At 40.9% G+C, this 21,341-nt stretch overlaps 1 protein-coding gene across 9 annotated transcripts in view; it reads right to left on the reverse strand.

The window, feature by feature from the left end:
* Positions 1-236: 236 nt before the first annotated feature.
* GRIP1 (glutamate receptor interacting protein 1) overlaps positions 237-21,341 on the reverse strand; it is a 289,631-nt gene continuing 268,526 nt past the window's right edge. For 6 of the 9 annotated variants that reach the window (XM_056846357.1, XM_056846355.1, XM_056846356.1 and 3 more), the window contains 8 exons: positions 18,971-19,110; positions 17,529-17,714; positions 13,471-13,627; positions 11,319-11,421; positions 11,124-11,168; positions 7,469-7,702; positions 2,769-2,915; positions 237-719 (listed from right to left, as the gene is read on the reverse strand). In XM_056846357.1, coding sequence (XP_056702335.1) covers positions 483-719; positions 2,769-2,915; positions 7,469-7,702; positions 11,124-11,168; positions 11,319-11,421; positions 13,471-13,627; positions 17,529-17,714; positions 18,971-19,110 — 1,249 coding nt within the window. In that variant the 3' untranslated portion in view covers positions 237-482. The remainder of the gene's footprint in view (positions 720-2,768; positions 2,916-7,468; positions 7,703-11,123; positions 11,169-11,318; positions 11,422-13,470; positions 13,628-17,528; positions 17,715-18,970; positions 19,111-21,341) is intronic. The other 3 variants (XM_056846362.1, XM_056846359.1, XM_056846358.1) reach the window with 1 other exon arrangement.

Raw genomic sequence — 21,341 nt, forward strand, 5'->3', positions numbered from 1 at the left:
AGAGGCAGCGGAATCATAGCCTGCTACAAAGCAACTACTGTGATAGCCAAGATACAAGCCCCCTTCTGGGCGCAGCAGCAACGTTTCAACCTTCCTTCATTCAGTTACATCACCTGGTCTTCAAATGAGCTACGCATTCTGCAGATCAATCTGCATGTTTATGACAGATGTTAAAAGTGGTTGTTGTGTGTATGTCTGTGTGTTTAAATCAGGGCTTTTCTCTCAATTCTATCTTTCATGATAAAAAATAAATCCACTTTCACCATTCATTTTCGCATGAATTTAGGGTCTGTTTGGAATGGCACTGTTTGTGATCATAAAAAAACAAGAACAAAACTCTGTTTGGGAAGCAAGTACCAAATAACGAGTCTTGAGAAATAGTCAGGCTTCCCTGTGCTTCTTAAGAGTTGTGTCTCCAGTGTAGTAGAAATCTCAAAGGGATATAGCACCATTTAAATATCCTGTACTAATACAGTTTTTGGCTATAAAGTGTTCGTAGGTTCCCGTGGCATCTCTGATCCGGTGTTGTGTCCACTTTGTTGAAGGAAGGCATTGTTTGCATCGCTCCATTCCCCAGTGACAAAAGTCTGTTGCTCAGTGCTCATCTTTTGAGAGGCTAGAGGATTTCTGCTAATAACGAGTTCTAGTTTATTGCCAGACTCTGCTATGAGGGGCACAACTAGACAGCAGTCAAAGTCTCTTGTGCGGACATGATTTACCTGAAAGGTAAAAAATGGTTGTTTAGACAAACCCCCAAAGAAAAGCAGAAGAAATCTGACCTTAAGTGAAATGCTATCTTTGTTTCTGCAGGACCATATAAAGGATCATCAACGGAGGGAAAAAATATGACAAGAGGTTAACGGCAGAGGGGGTGGGGATGGGGTGGAGGGAATAAAGATCTTGTTGGCAACAAGCTAACAGTAGCTGAGGGCCAAACTAGACGTGACGGCATTCTTATGTCCACCACAGGGAAGTTGATGCAATTTTGAAGTGATTTAAACATGCTAGAAAGGCCTGATTGGGTCCACAGCACAGAGGGCTGAGGTGCTCTTGTTTTGTTTCCGGCACCTTTTCAAGCGCTGAAAGGTGTCTCCGGGACCTTTTCACAGCTCTTTGGCGATTAAAAGGCTCAGGGGAAACAAGAGCACCTCAGCCCACCATTCTGCAGCCCTGATCAGGATTGGGCCCTCCAGTCCTGGAATTTTAAAATTACTTTAAAATGGCAGTAGAATCCCTGTTGAGGACATGAGGATGCTGTCGTGTTTAGCTTGGCTCTGAGTTCCATCTCAGCTAAGTTTGTCTTCATGGAGTTATTTATTTATGTCATCATTATGTCATTTATTTATGCCCACCTTTCTCAACTCAAGGCGGATGCTTAACACCTGGGTTGGGCCAGTGGTGTGAGACCTTGAGGTCAAGCTGAAGGACGCTTGGCTCTCCGCCCAAGGTCTGCGTAAGCAGCTTTGTTGATCAAGAACCGCCCAGGATCTATTCCTTTTATTTGTTTTAGTTGTTTAATTGTATTATTTAAGAAATTAGATTTCATTACTTTTTCTGTGAGCTGCTTTGGATCCTTTCAGGGAGAAAAGCAACATACAAATGCTATTAATAAATAAATTATTAAGTTGGGTTTAGTCTGGCTTGTTAAGATTTAAAGCTGAAGAGTTGTAGCCTAATTCTGCGTGTGCTTTACTTGGGAGTAAATCCCAGTGTGTTCAATGGAGCCTATGGTCAAGCAAATCAAGCATATGATTGCAGCTTTCAGAAGCCTGAAATTATGCCAGATCTGATGATTGTTTTGCCCAGCTTATACTTCTATTGAATCATCCTTCAATCAATAACTAGAGCAGGGGTGGGGAACGTCAGGCCTGGGGGCCTTTTAAGGCCTGCAAAATCATTTGGTCTGGTCCTTCGTGGGTCCTGGCAGATCTCTAGCTCAGAAGGATCTAAGACTGGTGATCCGCCTCCTCCAGCGGACAGGAATAGCCTCTATTCAAGGCAGATGTGAGTTTGTTTTGCCGAGAAAAGGAACTTTTTTCCCCCTTGCAGAAGAGTCGTTAGCTATGGAGCTGCTAGGACCACACAAGAAACTGTGTTAACCCTTTCCCACCCGGGCCATGGAGAAACGTATTCCCTCTACTACAAGAGGGCTGGGGGCGGAAGTGGTGACAATGGAGGGGTTAAAAGAGGCAGGGTCAGAAAGCACGGGGGGGGGGGAGTTCTTAGCCAGTGTGTCCTCATTTCATCCCTGCAGGTGGAGGTAGCAGGAGCCGGCTGTAGAATCCAGCCCCGACCATGCAGAGCAGGAGCAACTTCAGCGTGAGGCTGGACTGCTACGTCCGGCTGGTGCAACAGATCATCCTGTGCCACCAGGTGGGCGAGTGCGCCACTGGTTGGATGCCTGTCTACTTGCCTATGCTTGGGGGATCATCTGGGGCAGCTGCCTGCTTGGGGCTTGGTCGGCTAATTTTTAAGTTGATAATTTTGTATGGCCCACGAATGATGTTATAAATATCCAAATGGCCCTTGGCAGAAAAAAGGTTCCCTACCCCTGGGCTAGAGTCTTCCACAGTTTTTTTCTCCCTTTCCTCTCGATACAGTTCTCAAAACAGATGAATGAGGGACATGAACTAAAATTTACAGCTTCTAGCAATTTTTGCCCATTATTGTATACTGAGTTTGGCTGCATACTTGTTCTCTCATATAACAAAACTAATGCCCTGTATTCAGACACTGTAGTTCAAGAAAACACAAGGATCCTATACTACCTGTAGAAGTCTGTCATATGGCTTCAAACCACCCACATCTCCAGGTCCAGCTGGCCGAATATTTTTAACATACACGCCTTTTTCCAGCAATCCGTCTGATACGCTGAACCCAAAGTCCTCCATGTCAGAATCCTTATACAAAGTTACCTGTGAAGAAAATACTTTTCTCATGTCTGCACTGCAAACAGTATGTCTATTTACTCTGTTCTGACCAGCTTTCCCATGATTTAGAGTTTGATACAGAACCCTGCTACATGTATTAGTTTGGGAAGGTGGATGTGCTGAAACAGCATATGTGGTCACAGAAGTGGATAAACTCAAAAAAGTTTCACTGGACTAAAGAGCAGAAGGCATACTGCTGAAAAACGCTTACCTTTTCTAGACACAGAATATTTGGAATTAAATCGAATTGAATCTAGCTCTTGATTATGCATAGGGCATTTCTCCCTTAGGTTAAATGAAATAGGGCTTTAGCAGAGATACCCCCAAAAATGAAATTTACAAAGAATAATAGTTCAGGCCCTTCATAGAAGAAATGTATCTGTACCTTCCTGTCCTCATCTGGTCCTATGTCTTGCTTGGGAGCAAGAGACCGTATGTGTGGATCCCTCCTCTATAAAGCTGTAGGTGTGACTGTTGGCAGTTTGGGAGAGGAAGCAGGAGATGGATTTGCTCCCTCTCCCCACAAACACTGGTCAGTATGATCAGAGAGTCTTTAAAGGGTGCACAGCTGCACCAGGGACTCTGTACTGTGTGTGTTAAGTCCCGTCATAAATTAATGTTCTCCAAAATGTCCTATCGTTAACAGTCTTACTTGGGTCTTGCAAACTGAGGGCTGGGGCTTTCTTTATAGAGTCAATCCATCTCATGTTGGGTCTTCCTCTTTTCCTGCTGCCTTCAACTTTTCCTAGCATTTCATCTTTTCCAGTGACTCTTGTCTTCTCATAATGTGACCAAAGTACAATAGCCTCAGTTTGGTCATTTTAGCTTCTAAGACAGTTAAGGCTTGATTTGACCTAGAACCCTCATTTGTCTTTTTGGCAGTCAACGGTAACTGTAAAACTCTCCTCCAACACCACATTTCAAATGAATCAACTTTCTTCTTGTCAGCTTTCTTCAGTGTCCAATTTTCACACCCATACAAAGTAATAGGAAATACAATGGCATGAATTAACTTGATCTTGGTTGCCAGTGACCCATTCTTACACTTAGGAATCTTTGCTAGCTCTTTCATGGTTGCCCTTCTCAGTCTCAATTTCCTTCTCATTTCTTGGTTGCAGTCGCCCTTTTGGTTCAGGATGAAGTCAAGGAATAGAAATTCTTGAACAATTTCAGTTTCCTCATTGTCCACCTTAAAGCTGAGTAATTCTTCAGTAGTCATTACTTTTGTCTTACTGATGTTCAGCAGTAGTCCTGCTTTGGCACTTTCTGCTTTACCTTTCAGCAGTAGTAATTTCAAGTCTTCACTATTTTCTGCCAGTAATGTGGTATCATTGGCATATCTCAAATTGTTAACGCGTTTTCCACCAATTTTCACTCCACCTTCATCTAATTCTATTCCAGCTTTCCTTATGATATGTTCTGCATATAGATTGAAGATATTGGGAAGTAAAAAACATCCTTGTCTGACACCTTTGCCAACTGGAAACCATTCTGTTTCTCCATATTCTGTCCTAACAATAGCCTCTTGTCCAGGATTCAGGTTGTACATCAAAACATTCAGATGCTGTGGCACACCCATTTCCTTTAAAGCCAGACGTAGCTTTTTATGATCCACACAGTCAAAAGCTTTGCTGTAATCTATGAAACACAAGCTTATTTTCTTCTGAAATTCTCTCGTATGCTCCAGTAACCAACATAAATTTGCAGTATGATCTCTAGTGCCTCTTCCTTTTCTGAATCCAGCTTGAACATCAGGCATATATTGTTCTATATATGGTAACAGTCTTTGTTATATGATTTTGAATATCACTTTACTCACGTGAGAAATTAATGTGCTGGTTCAACAGCTGCTGCAGTCTCTGACGTATCTTTTTTGGGAATTGGAATGTAAATTGACCATTTCCAGTCTGTGGGCTATTGTTTTGTTTTCCATATTTCTTGGCATATTCTTGTTAAGATTTTGATGGACTCCGTTTCTGTGGCTTGGAATAGCTCTATTGATATCCCGTTTGCTTCTGGTGATTTGTTTCTCCCAATTTCTCTTAGTGCAGCTTTCACTTTACTTTCTAAAACTTTGGATTTTTCTTCAAAAGATTCTTCTTGGAAGGAATCCATTATCCTTTCACCTCTTCTGTATAGTTCTTCAGTGTATTTCTTCAAAAGATTCTTCTTGGAATCCATCATCCTTTCATCTCTTCTGTATAGTTCTTCAGTGTATTGCTCCTACCTTTTCTTTATTTTGTCCCCTTCAGTTAATGTATTTCCATGATGATCTTTCAGCATGCCTAACCATGCTTTAATTTTCCCTTGGATTTTACTTTTTTGTTGAGCTCTTCTATTTCTTTACACTGGTTATTATAATAGTTCTCTTTGTCTCTATGTGCCAGTCATTGGAACACTACATTTAAACTTTTGATTCTGTTACTGTTGCCTTTTACTTTTTGCCTATGTTTAGCTTTTTAAGAGTTTTCTTAGTCATCCATCAAGGCTTTTTATTTCTTTTGGCTACAGGAATAGTTTTTGTGCATTCTTCTCTGATAATATCTCTAGTTTCAACCCATAGTTCTTCTGATTCACAATCACTTTAACTTAGTAATACAAATTTGTTCTTTACATGGTTTTTAAATTTTGTTCTTTACATGGTTTTTAAATTATTCAGGAATGGTGCATAGCTTGTATTTAGGCACGATGAATGTTTCAGTATTTTTCTTCAGCTTTATTCTAATTTTTGATATTAACAATTCATAGTCTATACCACAATTGACGCCTGGTCTTGATTTAGCAGAAAGAACAGAGCTCCTCCATACTCTGCTTCCAATTATGTAATGTATTTGATTTCTATATTGGCTGTCCAGTGATAACCAAATAAACAATTGTATATATGGACATCTGAAATGTGTTTACAATGAACAAATGATTGTCTTCACAGAATTCGGAGTCGCTCTCCTGCTTTATTTTGTGCTCCTAGCCCAAATCTACCAACAATATTTGATTCTGCTTTGTTTCCTACTTTGGTGTTCCAGTCACCTATGATTATCAGCACACCTTGTTTAGGTGTGTGATCAATTTCTTCCTGGACACTTGTATAAAAGCTTTCAATTTCTTCCTCATCAGCATCTGTAGTTGGGGCATAAACTTGAATGATGGTTATGTTAATAGGCTTTCTCTGAAGTCTGATTGATGTTATTCGTCATACCTTGCAATATAGCCCCTGACTACCTATGCTACATCTCACCTCGCTATTAAAGCAACTGTTTCTTCTGTTTTTGTCATTCCCGAGTAAAACACTTTGTAATTTTTTGACTGAAAATGTCCAAACCCAGTCCACTTTAGTTCACTCACTCCCAGGATTGAAATGTTTAAATATTCCATTTCTTTTTTACAATTTCAAGCTTACCTTGATTCACACTTCTCATGTTTCATTTTCCTATTATATGTGTCAAACACCTTGGGACTTTCCTTTTGTGTCCATTCACGTCAACAACTAAACATTCTTTCAGCTATAGTCCAGTTGTGTCATTAAGAATAGTGCTACTCGTACCAGCACTATATCTTCTTTCATTTTGGATTGTCTCATCATAGGGTTTTCAAGGTAAGGGTTGGTCGGAAGTGGTTTACCACTGCCTTCTTCGGCACAGTATTAACCAGGTTTAACTGAAGTGCCATTGTCGTTGTCTACAAAAGATCCTCCGCCAGTGTCACTTTCCACTACTGCTGCTACCCAGTAGCTACCTTCAAGGATTCCTCCACCACCACTGGAACTGTCTGTTCTCTTCTGCTGGTGTGGCCATTGATCTCTATACTACCCACCACCTTTTTTCTTTTATTTATCATGTTGTCTGACTCATCAGCCATCTAAGTTGAGAAACACACCATCTCCCTTCTGCAAATGGTAACAATCCCTCTTTGACAAGGTCACATTCTGTCCTTCACACCTGTTCCTTTGCACCATGAGGCAAAATTTGTCCTTTATATACAACCTTATTACTGTACACCACAAGTCCCCCCTGCAAATACAAATATCTTTCTTCTGCATTTTCTGAATTACCGGTAAGAGTGTAGCAAAGAGGAAGACTAGATCCTTTTTGTTTTTCTAGTCCCTGAAACTGATTCTCATGCCTTTGTTGTAAAGTAGACAGATAATGTTCTTTTACAAAGGGAGAGAATAAAATTTTATGGGGGAAAGAATTATTGTAGCTTAACACAGGAGTCAACAGAAAAGACGTGGCTGTAAATCAAATTGTTTTCTTTCAAGTGCAAAGATGGGGGTCACCGAGTATCTGCTCAAAATATGGTAGAAATGGCTTATGAAAGCCATTCACCACTGCAAAGCCTGCTACAAGAAGATGTAGATAAGCTTGACACCATTTCCTTTTCTTCAGTGACACATTATCAAGGACCTTACCAACAAGGTCATTCACATCCCTCACATTTATCTGAAGGACCATTATAGGAAGCATTGCCAAGTAGCTGGTTTCTTTGGCAAAAGCTTTGCAATCAACACTGTACAAAGAGGGACAATCAAATGGCACCTGTACCTTGTGTAACTCCACAGGAGTTGGTGACATGATCTCCTTCATCTCTTGCTTCATTTTTCGCAGAGCTACGGACTTCCTCCCCACATCAGACGGCAAAGTGTTGCTACGGGTTGTCTGGCTGTAGTGTGGCCTTGAAGTGCTTCTTTCCTGGAAGCTGGCTTGCCTTCCCAGATGGCTGCGATGCTGCGGGTTGTCGTGGTCCAGACTCATTGTACTCCCTGACATAATTGTTGCCTGCAGCATTAATTAAACAGGTTTTTTAATAACAAGTAGCACAGTGGAAGAAGATGAAGATCATCTGATGACAATAGGCAACCTCATCTGTTCTGTTGTCATTGTCAAACACAGTCATTTTTAGGGCACAGCAAATGGCAGGAGGATAGACGGACAATTTCTCTGTGAGTCCTTTGAGAAATTACTGGATGAAAGGTTACTGGATGACATTTTTAACCAGAATGCCAGGGAACTATTAAAAGCTACTATACATTCTAAGCTGAATGGCCAGGAGACTGAAATTAAACTGCAGAAATGTTTGCTGACAATTCAAAAGATTTTTATGTAACCATTTTTAAACATTCTAGAACCTACAGAATTAGCTTACCCTAATACGATAATGAAGATTTTTACTGTCATGGTGTTTTTAAAGATTTGAAGCAAACAGTGCAACTCATTAAAGGTGGCGGAAACTTTGATCATGGCAGAACAACATGAGAAAATGTCAAACAGCCTAGAGATTACTTTGATGTCAGGATGAAGGGGGAAAACACTTGAATAGAAAAATCAGGCTGTAAAAACTGCTTACAAAATGTTGGAGCATTCAGTACCTCCTGAAACAAATAGGTATTGCTCTGTCTTTTAACAAATCTGTCAGGGGTCTAACTACACTTACTTGTGTGTAATATGTAGCTAGGCCTCTAAGGGCAAAACTAGACATGACGCTGTTGCCAGATTCACACCCACCTTCAGGATGTGGCTCTATTTTGTAGTGCTGGTAAGCTGTTTAAAAATGCTGCAAGGCCCAGTTCTGGCTGGGGGAGGTAGGACTCCTGCCTTCCTCCCACAATGGATTTGACCTGAAACTCCCCCATGCTGCAGTGGTCTCGACTAGAATTGGCCCTCCCTGCAGCTTTCTTAAGTGACTTTCTGACACAGGCTAAAGGAGGCATGTCCCTGGGGGAAACCTGGGAATAGCACCCCATCTTGTGCCCTGTTTCCCATTGTGAAGTGTTCCTAAGGTTACTTTCTCAAAAATAAGAAGTCTTGCTGTTCGAACAGGAACTCATTTAAGTAACCAATGGATCGTGGAATAGCTCAGAAAGGTTTGTAAAAATATAGTGTTCAGGTGCCCTGAAATGAGAGTTTTCCTTACTCTCATATGCGATCAGCAGGGTTCAATGAAGAATTGGTCATACAAAGAAGAACCGTCTCTTTGTAGGAAGATGGCAGAATAGCAGAACACTTATGTCTTGACAGAGGAAGAGAGCAAGGCATCAATACTCCATATTGGAAAAGGAATAGGAAAAGCCGTACAACATTAAACATTCTTTGGGACTTAACATGACAAGCCTAATATGCCAAATCATTGTACCTAAAGCTATGCAGTAGAAGACCAGTAACAATAATTATGAAAATACCCAGTACTTTTGTTTCAGACTTCTTCAAAGTATCATCCACATAATCACGATTTGTGCTGAAGAAGCCACTGCCAAACTGTTTATGAACAGACATCTCAATGATAACATTCAAAAACATTCTCAGTGGCACATGGTACACAAAAAGCAAGCAACAAGTTAGAATGCAAGACATGGTTTCCTCTTTTGGAATATGAATATACATATTCAAAATCAGAAAACTGTCCTTCATTCTTCCCTACTATCTGAGTGACATGTTACACTGGTTGTTTCAGTAGGATAGCCATGTTGGTCTGCAGTAGAAGAAGATTTGAGTCAAATAGTACCTTAGAGGCTTACAAGATTTTCAGGGTGTGAGCTTTTGGGAGTCAAAGTTTTCCCTTCATCAGATACAAGAAGGAATGGAGATCCCTCAGTCCTTATATCCCAGTCAGAAGGTGGGAGGGGTGTTGCAAAGAAAGAACTCTGGATGCAACAGTACAATGCATATTGTAATCACCTTGATTTGAGCAAGGAGGAAATGCTTAGGATTCATAGTGGCTAATATCTTGAGCTGTGATAAGGGAAGCTATTTACTTTAAATCTTAGCCAAAAGCTCGTTAAATGGGCTTAGTCACTACACTCTTTCTCTGCCTCAATCTCTAATCTGCATTATGGGAATAATGGCCTTGGCCTTCCTGTTGAAGATAACTGTGATAATGCATGGCAAGTATGTTGAATGGACACACTGTATAAAAACAAATATGCTAATTTTTTAAGATGAACACTTATTATCAATTTTTCAGCGCATTTGCAATTAAAGATACAGACAAGTATTTTGGAATTCTAACCTGATTTCTTTTTCTGAGAACTGATGCAAGATCTGATCAATAATATTAGCTCCTTATTGTTGAGAAATGCAAGAAGGGTGTTCCTAGCAAGCATAAGGGAACTGTGCTTTGAGATGAGTGCAGAAAGGTTGGACTCATTGAAAAACAAGTGCCTGAGTGTGAACGTAAATTGCACAGCGGGTGCCTGATCACAGAGGTGCTGACAAGACAGTTAAGAATAAGTATTCTAGTAACTGCTCAATTAATGTGTTTCATTTTAAGAGCTTTAGGCTTCCCTTCAAACTAAGAATTAGCAATTTACTGGAATGTTCATTCTTGCTTATCTATTTCCATACCCATTTGCTGTGCTCTCCGCAAAGAACTCTGTAAGAGAAGCTTGAAGTACCATGCCTTTGACAAAAGTCAATCAAACTGACATATTTTTGCTGAAGTTCCTCTGGATTGCAATTAAACATACATCAGATCAACATTAAAGTAAACATACATGCAAGACAGAAGCCATAAATCTGAGGCTATGCAATCAACTGGAACTGCATGAGTCTTACCTAGTTATGCCATTCACATTCCTTGTGGCTGCTCAGGGATTTCGATATGACGTAAAAATGAAATGAAACTCTGCCAGTATTGCAGCACAGGGAGTTTTGAAGAACATAAAAGACAGTTCTTGAGAACTCACCCTTTTAAGCATTAATACTGCTTAATACTATATATTTGCTATGATCAAGGAACATACAAGCAACTGTAAACCAATGGGCATCTTATTACTTTGTTTTTTGAAGAAAATCTGGATGAACATGCAGAATTCATAAACGTCAGATTGCAGCATAATTGTCTTCCTTTTCTGGTCATTTTGGTTCATCGAGTGAATCCAAGTTTGAAAATGTTTAGGGATTGTTTCTCTTTTATGTTCTTCTCAATTCAGATTAAGTTCTGTTGCAAAAGGGGTACATGCTAAGAAAGTCCTTGTTAAAAGCAGCTGGGGTGGGGGGAGGAAGTATGTCATATGCTGCTTTGAGGGCAAAATAAGCCTGCAAACAGGTGCAGCCAGCAGTAGCACAAGAGAAGCTTTGGTGCGCACACATTGGTATAATTTCAACAGCAGTTCCATGAAAGAAAATAGCTTGATTAGGAAGGAAATGTGTGTTAGGGAAGGCAGCTGCACAAGCCAAAAAGATAAACATAAAGGGTAGGTACCAAGAGAGTCATGTTTCTCAAACACAGACGCCTGTCAGCCTTGTCCTGTGGAAAGGGGGTGATGGTTAAAGCTTTAAAATGAATTTGTGTGATTAATGCAAACTTAGAAAAAAGAAGGAGAAAAGAAGAGGGGAAAAATGAGTGTTAATTGAAAAAGAAATTGGAATAGTGTGATGGGATTAAGGTTGCTTCTACCTCTAATTCCCTTAGAATTCCTGACTGTCCACAGGTCTCCAAGTCCTCCAGTGCTTGAGACCAGAAATTTTCCTCCTGTTCAGTCTCAGGGGCACCTGCAAAGCTGGATTCATAGAGAAAGGTTTGCTTATCATGGCAGTGAAGTTCACAGGAATGGCTTATCACACATAGTATTAACAATACAATTGCAAAAGGATGCAGCAGGAAAGCAAGCCATGGAAGGCCGCGGATCATGGAGAACAAGTGGATTAACTGGCAGAAGACTTTACAATAGGCATGTCAATGAACATCAAGCAAACTTTATGCTGAAACCATCCATGCACTGAAAGGCCCTGGTGGGAATGTTCAGAGCTAAAAATTTGCCCGTGTAGCAGGGGGAAAACAGCTCAAGCCTTTAATTGTGTCAGACACAAAATACAAAAGGAGCAAAAACTTCCTGGTAAAGAGAAATTCATCCTTATTGGCCCTCCAAAAAAAAAGCAATTACAGTCCTCTCATCCAATCCCTTTATCACAGCCATTTTGCTGCTTCCCAACTGCTACAATTTGTGCAGGGACAAGGGCAGATGTGTTTGTGGGGACAGGAATAGATGCGGGATCAGAGTGCATGTTAATTCCATTGGAACAAATCCTGCAACATCTCCAGGCTCTACAACTATTAATGCAAACTAGTCACTTTGCACTTAAACCATGCTCCCAAGGTCACATAATGCAGATCAGTAAATGACTAGCGTTTAAAATAGGATTAGAAGGGGGAAAGTATATTTTCCCAAATGTATTAATCCATATTGGTGGAATTCAATCAGAGCCTTATTTCTGTGCCATATTCTAGTAGGTTTCATCCCAGATTTATTAATCTGAGGCTTTCTCCCAACCACTCAGCACAGGATCACCTGGCCACTAGGCACCCTTTTAGGCCATCGCCCGGGGCACCAGAGGGGGAAGGGTGCCTTCCAACCCTCTTGCCCCCCCCCCACCTGCCCATGGCATCTGGGTCTGCCACAGCAAGAAGCAGCCCTGGGCGGCACCCCCTGGCCCCAGTGGGAGGTCATGGGGACCCTGCTTTTCCCTCCCTCTATAGGGGGTGGGCCTGGCCCTCTTCCACCTTCTCTCTCTGCCTTGCTGCAGAGTGAGGTGGCAAGGAGGGTGGGTGCTGCCATGCCCCTCTGCTGCAGTGTGTGTGTGGGAGACGGGCAGGAGCTGTGTTGCCAGGGCACTAGCACACTTTGCCTTGCCGCCTCTCTACAGTTTGTGTAGGGGATTTGAGCAGAGAAGGCGCTGCCTTGCCGTGGTGCTGGTGGGCGAGGAAGGCAGGCAGCAGCTTCTCAGTGTGCCTCATGCAGGGGGGAGGGGAGAGGTTGCCAAGGGCACCAAAAGTGGTTGTCTCCCACCATCATGTAAATTTTGGTTTAAGACTTGCTTAATCAAGCCTTTTGCTTATTGCAGAAAATGAAAATGTGAACATCTTCAGTCCTGGCTAGAAATAATTTCTTCAAGACCAGTGATCCTTTTGAAATGGTAATACTGGGAACTAGCTAGAAATGCACATTCCAGTGCATTGCACTATTACCGATACCGCATGCAAAGGGAGACAAGCATAGGAAAGATGACATCCAGGGAAGTGTAGCATGGGTTTTTGAAATAGCAGTGTTGCTCACTTGTTCCACACAGTGTGTTTATTTCAAAGGCTACTGGGCCAAAATGAAACCCAGCCATATGGAAGAGACAATCACACTGCGTAAATACTAAGAAGCAGCCCTACTTAATGCACAGGTGCCATAGGTGTAGAAATGTATTATTTAATAGGAGACTTGAAAACAAAGCCTCTTGTAACCTGATGGGAAAGGATGGGGGTGAGGGAGAAGGGCCATTTTCAGCTTAACTTTTTCAGCTTCACTTTTTACATCAAGAATCAATGAGCTGTCCTTCGATGCACAGAAATTCACCAGCCGCACAAGTCTTGCTTTCAGCGCCATAACCTTTCATGAAGGTCACTAACCTAACCTAATAAATGTCATTCAGCATGAAGTGTAAATATGAAATATCTGCATAGATAGAGGACAAGTTGCCAGTTGGTATTTTGAGCCCACGAGGTGTACTGTTAATAAAGAGCTCTGCTGGCATTGTAAATAGGTATTGGGTACAGAACTTACCTGCTCGGGGCTGTTTTGTCCCATTCATCATCACTTAGCCCTGTATCATGGAAGGGGTTTGTTCTGGGTCTATTTGGAGGAGACAAACTGCCTCTTTGTTTTGGACTTCTCCATTCAAAGGTATTGAAGCTGTATCCTGAAGCCTGATAACTGGGACCTAAAATATCAATTGTATATTTAGGAATGCTGCTGTTTTCTAAAAAATCTATATCACACTTCTAATGTGCTTTTCTCCTCATCTTTGTTTTCCCAAGAACTATGTTAAACCACAGTTATTCCCATTTTAGAGACTTATCCAAAGTTGTGAGAATTGCTCAAAGCTATTAAAAGTCTGTGCTATGATTTGAGCCTGAAGCACAACCTTAACACACTGTCATTGTGTCTCAAAAGCACAGTTCATTTTTCAGACCCAAGGGGTGCAAATTCTCATTGGCATCTGGCATACATGATCAGGCAATTATTGTTCTTAGTTGTGTTTCCAATTAATTGTGCAAACAATTAGATTCATTATAATTAATTAAAATTGTCATGTATCTTCTGTATGCAACAAAATGTGTTCTGCTCCATACCCATTCTACTTGCTGTCCTGGTTATTTTCACTTCTGTCTTAAAGATCTGGGATGATGGAAAGCAGAATAAGAGAGGGACTGAAATTCAAACAGTCTCTCACAGATCAGCTCACAGAAAGCAGAAAGCAATGGCACCACAGAAAGGACAAAGATACTGAGATAATCCATGCAACAAGGCAAACCACATCTTTCAGTGGAAAGTCACTGCTCATCTGACCTTGGGGAAATTCCTTCCTCCAATTAAATATGGTCAAGACAGAGGCTGAGTGTGAGCAGAACCTCTCTACCAACAGTGACACTCTTTTATGCCCATTTACATCCATGGCCCTAGAAGGATGTAACTCTGCCTAAGATTGCGCTGTAAATAGTCTAACAGGAAATGTAACTGCGTCCATCTCTACCTGATTTGTCACTGGGCTGCAAGGCAGAACTGTTCAAGGAGAACAGGCAACAAACTAAAGAACGATGAATGAAAGGCTGTGTGCAAAAACACTTTGAACCACACAGCCTTTGCTCTGCCAACATTTTTGAAGCTAAAGGTAGCCATAGGGCCAGTTAAATTTATTCAGGGAAGCAGCATGAATTCTGTTCCTGCATGCCATTTTCTTGACCTAAAGAGATGACTTGGTACCCCTCCAAGTCTGGAAGAGACTGGCACCTACTCAGCTGCCTAGGTCTGCTGAGTGGATTGGCCGGCAAGGGCTGTTAAAATGTTTCCTCAATCAAATTACAGCACTCCCCCTCGATGTACACAGCAGGATGTATTTAAAATCAGAAGATCTCCTGGCATGATACAGTATATAAATATTGGATCTAATATGTGGTATAATCACTACGTGCCATCCCATATATGATAAAATGGCCTCTTAGCCACAAAGCCATATGCCCTTAGGATGTAGCAGGACTCTTTCATTAACTGTAGTTGCTCTTTTTTTTTGTACCTGTTAAATTTAGCAGTCTTGAATGTGAGTAGCCACAAGTGAATGCAGATGTGATATCAACAACAGGTTACTTCCTGTTTTTGTTAGAAATGGCTTGTTCATTCACATTCAAGAATCATGCTTTTCCCTTCACATGGCACGTCTCACAATCATCTTACGATCAATCTGTATTCCAAAATCCAATCGCTATGTTTCCCGCCCCCCAGATAATGAGCCCCCAAGGGATAAATAAGTGTTTAGAACTGTTTCCCCCCACCCCATGTGTGACCTTGAACTACTGAATTTCACATCTCTATTATTCAGGCCTGTGCACTGCAGTTCTAAGAAGTCATAATAATGTCTACTGCCGCCAGAGATGGGGGGCTCAACATTCCTTGAGACCTATTTTCATTTTAGAAAAATATTCACAATTCAATATTTCATTAGTTTTTCAGATATGTGAACAAACGGCCTACAGGGAGCCATGTGGGATTGATGTGCTGCTTACTATCAAACAAACTAAACGATTGCCTCATGCCGAAACTTGCCTTCTCCAAAGTTAAAAAGGATGACAGCTGAACAGTGATTTCTGGCACAAAGGCAACCTAAACTGAGTCATGCCCTTTGAAATTAAATATAAAAAACCCCGTTTGTAGAGTACAAATTTCAACTCACAAAAGTGAGTTTAAAAAGTAGGATTAATCAGATCTAACAACAATAAAATCCCTTTCAATATTTCAGTACTCAGTGATCAGTCCTGAAACAGCACATATAGCAGTAAGAGCCAGAGTAAGTGGCCTTCTGACCCTATTCTAAAATTATTTAAGAAACAAACCTGCAATCAATTTTTATATCTTTTCTTAAACTGATGGGACTGAATGACTATTAAGAAATAATTAGAATGTGTCCTGTGAACAAATATATAATAAATTACAGATCATCACTGAAAGTGATCCGTGCTTATCTGCCTTGATCTCAGTAATGAGTTTCATTTGGACCGCTTTACATCAAGTTACAAAAATCTCATACACAGTTGATATACATTCAATACACATAACCTGCCTTCCAGGCCCTGTGTTTTTAACAAATTTATAGTGTACACTTTGTAATAAAAAAATTTTTTATAGTTTATTGTGCAACCTTTGAAGCTCCCTGTACTTATCTGGTTGAACCCCCCCTTTTTTAGTTGTTGCCCTCTTTACATCAAGCCATAAACACTTTCACAGCCCTTTGGTGAAGCAGAAAGGTGAACTGGCCTCTACATAGATAGGGATGTAATTATTCTCATGAACATATAGTTGAAAGACATGCTCTTCTAATCAGGAAAACTGTGGCTGGGATATCTACAGTTGAAGAAGAAGAAGAAGAGTTGGTTTTTATATGCCAACTTTCTCTACCACTTAAGGAAGAATCAAACCGGCTTACAATTACCTTCCCTTCCCCTCCCCACAACAGACACCCTGTGAGGTAGGTGGGGTGAGAGAGTGTGACTAGCCCAAGGTCACCCAGCTGGCTTCATGTGTAGGAGGAAACAAATCCAGTTCACCAGATTAGCCTCCGCCGCTCATGTGGAGGAGTGGGGAATCAAACTCAGTTCTCCAGATCAGAGTCCACTGCTCCAAACCACCGCTCTTAACCAGTACACCACACTGGTGTTCTCAGTATCTTCATATAATCAGAAGGGACAAAGATGGGTTCTAATAGCTTTTACAGAGGAGAAAGTAAGCATGTGACTAGGCCATAAAGCAAAGTATAAAGCCTAAGAAAGACAATATTGTCCACTGGATCTCTATGATTTATTTAAATACTATCATAAAAACCAGTGGCTTAATATCTTAATTTAGCAGAAACAAAATATCTTTGTTCTTTTTCCAATCTCTTATGGCATTTTAAAAATCTACACTTCTACAGCTCAAAATTAAACTGAGATTTAAAGACAAATGCTTAAATAATGCTTGAATACTAAAAAGTAACCATGAAAATCTATAGGGGTAAAAGAAATTCTGTTATTCTTATTTCAAAATCTTCTCTCAAGCCAGTTATTATTCTGAAAGCCCCGACATTTTAATGTCAGGAGATGAGGAAGAAACAAAAAAAGGCAACAAATCACTGAATAATCCTTTCATGCTCCCCTTTGGTTTACAATAAATCATGACTACAGTCAACTTAAAAATCACAATGCATGGGCCTCAGATGTTCACATTAATGAACACCTTCAATGTGTTCTGCATCTTTTATTAATCTAAACTTGAAGGATAAACCTATTTAGCTGTGGATGAGCTATGGGTTGGCCATTCAGACATCAGTAAAACCAGCAGAAGGCTGTTAGGTATATTGATATATGGTTTATAACCTGTCACAGTATCATGAAAGAGTGAAACCAAGGTTAGGTGAAAGCAAGAGGTAACATAATGTGCTAAGGTGTGCAGTCTTAATGAGGCACAAGTATCCAGCAAACTATAAAGCTGAAAGGTGAGACTGCCTCTTAGGCCTGGCAAAGTCACCTTACAAAGTCTTGCCACTGAACTGCTACCTGCAGGAAGTGAGTTTGCTGAAATTCATGACCCACCTTGGCTTGCATAGCTGTTGTCTATACCAGAGCCATCCCATGACTCTACAGCACTGTCCACGCTTGGGACAGTAGTGGAGTATATTTCTGAAAGTTTGCCTGGTTTTTGTGTGGTAGCTGCATCTTCTTCCATATCACTTGATTCATTTAGGTGACCAGAGGCAGGGAACTTCTTGGGGCTCGTAACTGGCGGGAATGAAGGACATAAAGAATAAGGAGCCAGTTGTAAAATTAAATACTATGCACAGCAGGAATTTTTGCCTATAAGAAGTATACACAAACAGGCTGTATACAGATAATTATTTCTATCATGAAATCTAAGTGATGTCTCTTTTACTACTACCATGGTAGTAAGCCTGATGCAACAGTGATGGCTTGACATCTATAGAGATGTCATAGAGAAGAAGCCTTTGTCATATCCCCAATTATGACTATTTATTCCATACCAGTTAATTAAGTGATACTAGATCAAACAGAAACAATACCATTAAAACACACACATGTGTATTGCAACCACAATGGTTAACCTTGTGGAGGCTAGTTTAATCAGATACCATGGCTGGACATATATGTGCCACAAGATCTACAATAGTGCCTCTTCAGAAAAGCAACTGTCTATACAAAAAAAAAAAAAAGTCTATCCAAATGATTCCCTTTAAAGTAATGAATACACCTAGATTCACAGTTTTGAATAACTAAGGAGTTCTTTAAGTAACATCAGCCTTACAAAATATCCATACTTGTTTGAATATAGGTGTCCATGAAGCATTAGATCATGGAATTAGATGGGACCAGTGGATGCTCTGTGCCCAAAGTATTCCTGTCAAGATGCCTGTTAATTTTTCTATGAAAATCATCCAGAAGAGGAATTTTACAATTTTACTCAGCATTTTGTGCTACTGATGAATTAAGATATGAAACCTATCCTATGTAAATTTAAGCCAATGGGCTTCAAAAGGTGTAACTCTGTTTAGGACTGCACGAGAACTATCCTCACTGGATGTGGCAAATGACTGTATTTCTCCTTCCTGGTCATCTCTCTTAAATACTGCAAAGCTTCATATCTTAACTTTTTAAAAATCTAGGCCACACGGGTGCTGTTTTAGGCACCTTAAAGAAAGATAATTGTATGGACAAACTGAAAATGATCATCCTTCTTGAATCATGGCACTTAAAAATGATCACAGTAGTCCAAGGAAGTAGTACAACTACTTCATAAATCTGAATATATAATACAACTGTTAAAAAATTAAAATGGAGTTGGCAATTTTCTGCTACTCCATCCCATCACTGCTGCCTTTTCTGCTGATACCTCTGGCTTCTAACTAGATAGCTCCCTTCTTATGTCTGTAAAGTTGTTTCTGCTTACCTATGCATATGTATTACGGGCAGAATGTATATATAAACACTGTACATGGTGTAAAAATGCTAGTCACACTCACCATCTGTTTGCTTTTTGATTTTCAAGGTTACTGTTTCTCCTGCCATCTGTAACAAATGTATAGCTTCACTCAGTGGTTTTCCTTTTAAACTGCTACTGTTTATTGCTAAGATCCGGTCTCCAATGTGAATTGCACCTGTCCTGGAACACGATGAATAAAACATTGAAAAATCAAACAAAAAATGACAGTGAGCTGACATTTACTATATTTCACTATATTTTAGATAAGCAAAACCATGTTCAGTTTTTCCTTTGATTTCACATTTAATTTAAAGTGTGATATTACTAGGAGCTGCTTTCCAATTCTTGCCACAAAGGCTATGCGAATTAGATGGTCTCAGTTTCAGAGTCAGTGGCAGAGCCAATGCTCAGCAGCAAAGAATTCTGCTTCTTTCAATATCATTGCATGGCCAAGAGTTACACATTTATGACATAATCTTAACTAAAGTTACAGTCTTCTAAATCCATTGAAGTCAAATAGTTCTAAATACTTGATGCATTTTAAGAAAACAAATGCTCTATATAGAACCAATTTTCCAGTCAAAAGAAAAACACTGCAATTACAATGGTAACATGAACAACCACTTACTATCTTCCCGTTGCATGGACAAGAAATGAAGATGTGGATACGTGGGATTAAGGAGCTCAGATTAAACAAGCAACAATAGCCCACTCTGATGAGATGGTTGGGGAGCTAGCACACTCATGGACATCTATGATCATGGCATAACTCAGCTTACTCTAAAGCTGAATTTATTCCCCTTGTTGTGTGAGAGGGGTGTGAGGGAAATTCTGCACTGGAGTTGCTTGCAACACCATTGGTTGAACAGCTACCCATAGACATACTTGTAGGCCTCTCCAGTCTCGTGAATGCTCCATCATTTCTCACCACAACTATGATGCCCCTTTCAGACACATTCTCATAATCTCCCAATCATGGGTGCTTTTTCATGTTCACTTCTGCTAAAGTTGTGATACATTAATAAAATAAACAAGTATCCAAAACAGCCACATTTAACCAGTTAACTCATGATAAGAAAAATCCAGCCTAGGGGAAATACTACAAGGGGAAAACAAACCAACAAACAAACAATTCCTAACCAGAGCCAAGAGTAACCATCTGAGGCCACTGTGACCTTCCATTCAAGTCAGTAGATAAGAAGGTTGGGCTGTCAGATCTATATTTGCCCAATTACCGCTTCTCTCGCCTGACCTCCTTTCCAAACTTTGAATTTTATGAGGTTTTGGGTTGTGGATGGCTACTTCTTTCTCCAACTTCTGGCAGCTAGGGATGCCAGGCCTCCCATAATAGTGGGGGGCTTCTTGGTATCCTGGTGCTTTCCTGGGGGTGAAAAGGAAGAGCATCCTAGCATTGGACTGGAATGGCATCGTGGATGCTCTAGAATTTACAAAAACTCTATGGTAAACCATAGGGTTTTTGTAAATCCTAGAGTATCTAATAATGTCATGTCCAATTTTTACCAGATGTGATGTCAACACAACTTCGCCAGATTCCCCCCCATTTGTCCTAGGGGTCGCTGGCCATGGCCTGGCAACCCTACCGGCAGTTCCTAGGCCATCACTGCTCCTGTAGCAGTCCTTTTGCTTGTTTTGAAATATCTCAAAAATTCAGAAAACTAATCTTATGTTGCTAAATTATTTATGTCCTCGCGTTCTATGCTTATATTACTAAGTGTTGCAAAGGAAAGTCAGGATGGTCTTCCTGGTTCCCAAAAGAACTGATCCAAGCCACTTCTGAAGAAACTCAACGAGTTCATTTATATATTATACAACTTGGGCCTAGAAGCCCTAACTGCAACAACTCCAGCAGCCGTCTTAACAACAACACAATTTCTTCTTCCTAGACATCACCAGTAGGCAGAGTGGTCATTCCTCCCAAACTAACTCTTTCTTAACTGGATCATCCTTTGTAACTCTTTGCCTCACTAACAGTGCATTCCTGAAGGGGGGGGGCGAACCGTGGTGGCCGAGACAGCACAACTGAGAAGCCTCTTCAGAGGTTTCCCGGCTGCCCCAGAAGGGAAAAAAGGCTTTCCTCCCCATATGGTAAAGTGGGCCTGTGCCACGTAAAAAGGTGGCGCAGGACCTCCGCCATACCAGGAGGCATTCCTGGGGTGAAAGGAGTTTGAAAGCTGCCTAATGGCAGCTTTGCCCCCAAGAATGCCCCAAGAACACCTCCCAGGACACTGGTGCAGGGACTTGTGCCAGGAAAATGCTGGCAGGAAGCCCCACCAGTGCCCGAGCCCAGTGCTGCCGCTGCGGTCCAGAGGGGCTGGCATAAGTGGCACTATGCTGGTGTCCGTGCCAGTTTGCATGGGGCAAGTGGCATGGATGCCAGCGTAGGGGTCATG

This window comes from Euleptes europaea, chromosome 3, assembly GCF_029931775.1.
Source record: "Euleptes europaea isolate rEulEur1 chromosome 3, rEulEur1.hap1, whole genome shotgun sequence".
Classification (NCBI taxonomy): Eukaryota; Metazoa; Chordata; class Lepidosauria; order Squamata; family Sphaerodactylidae; genus Euleptes; species Euleptes europaea.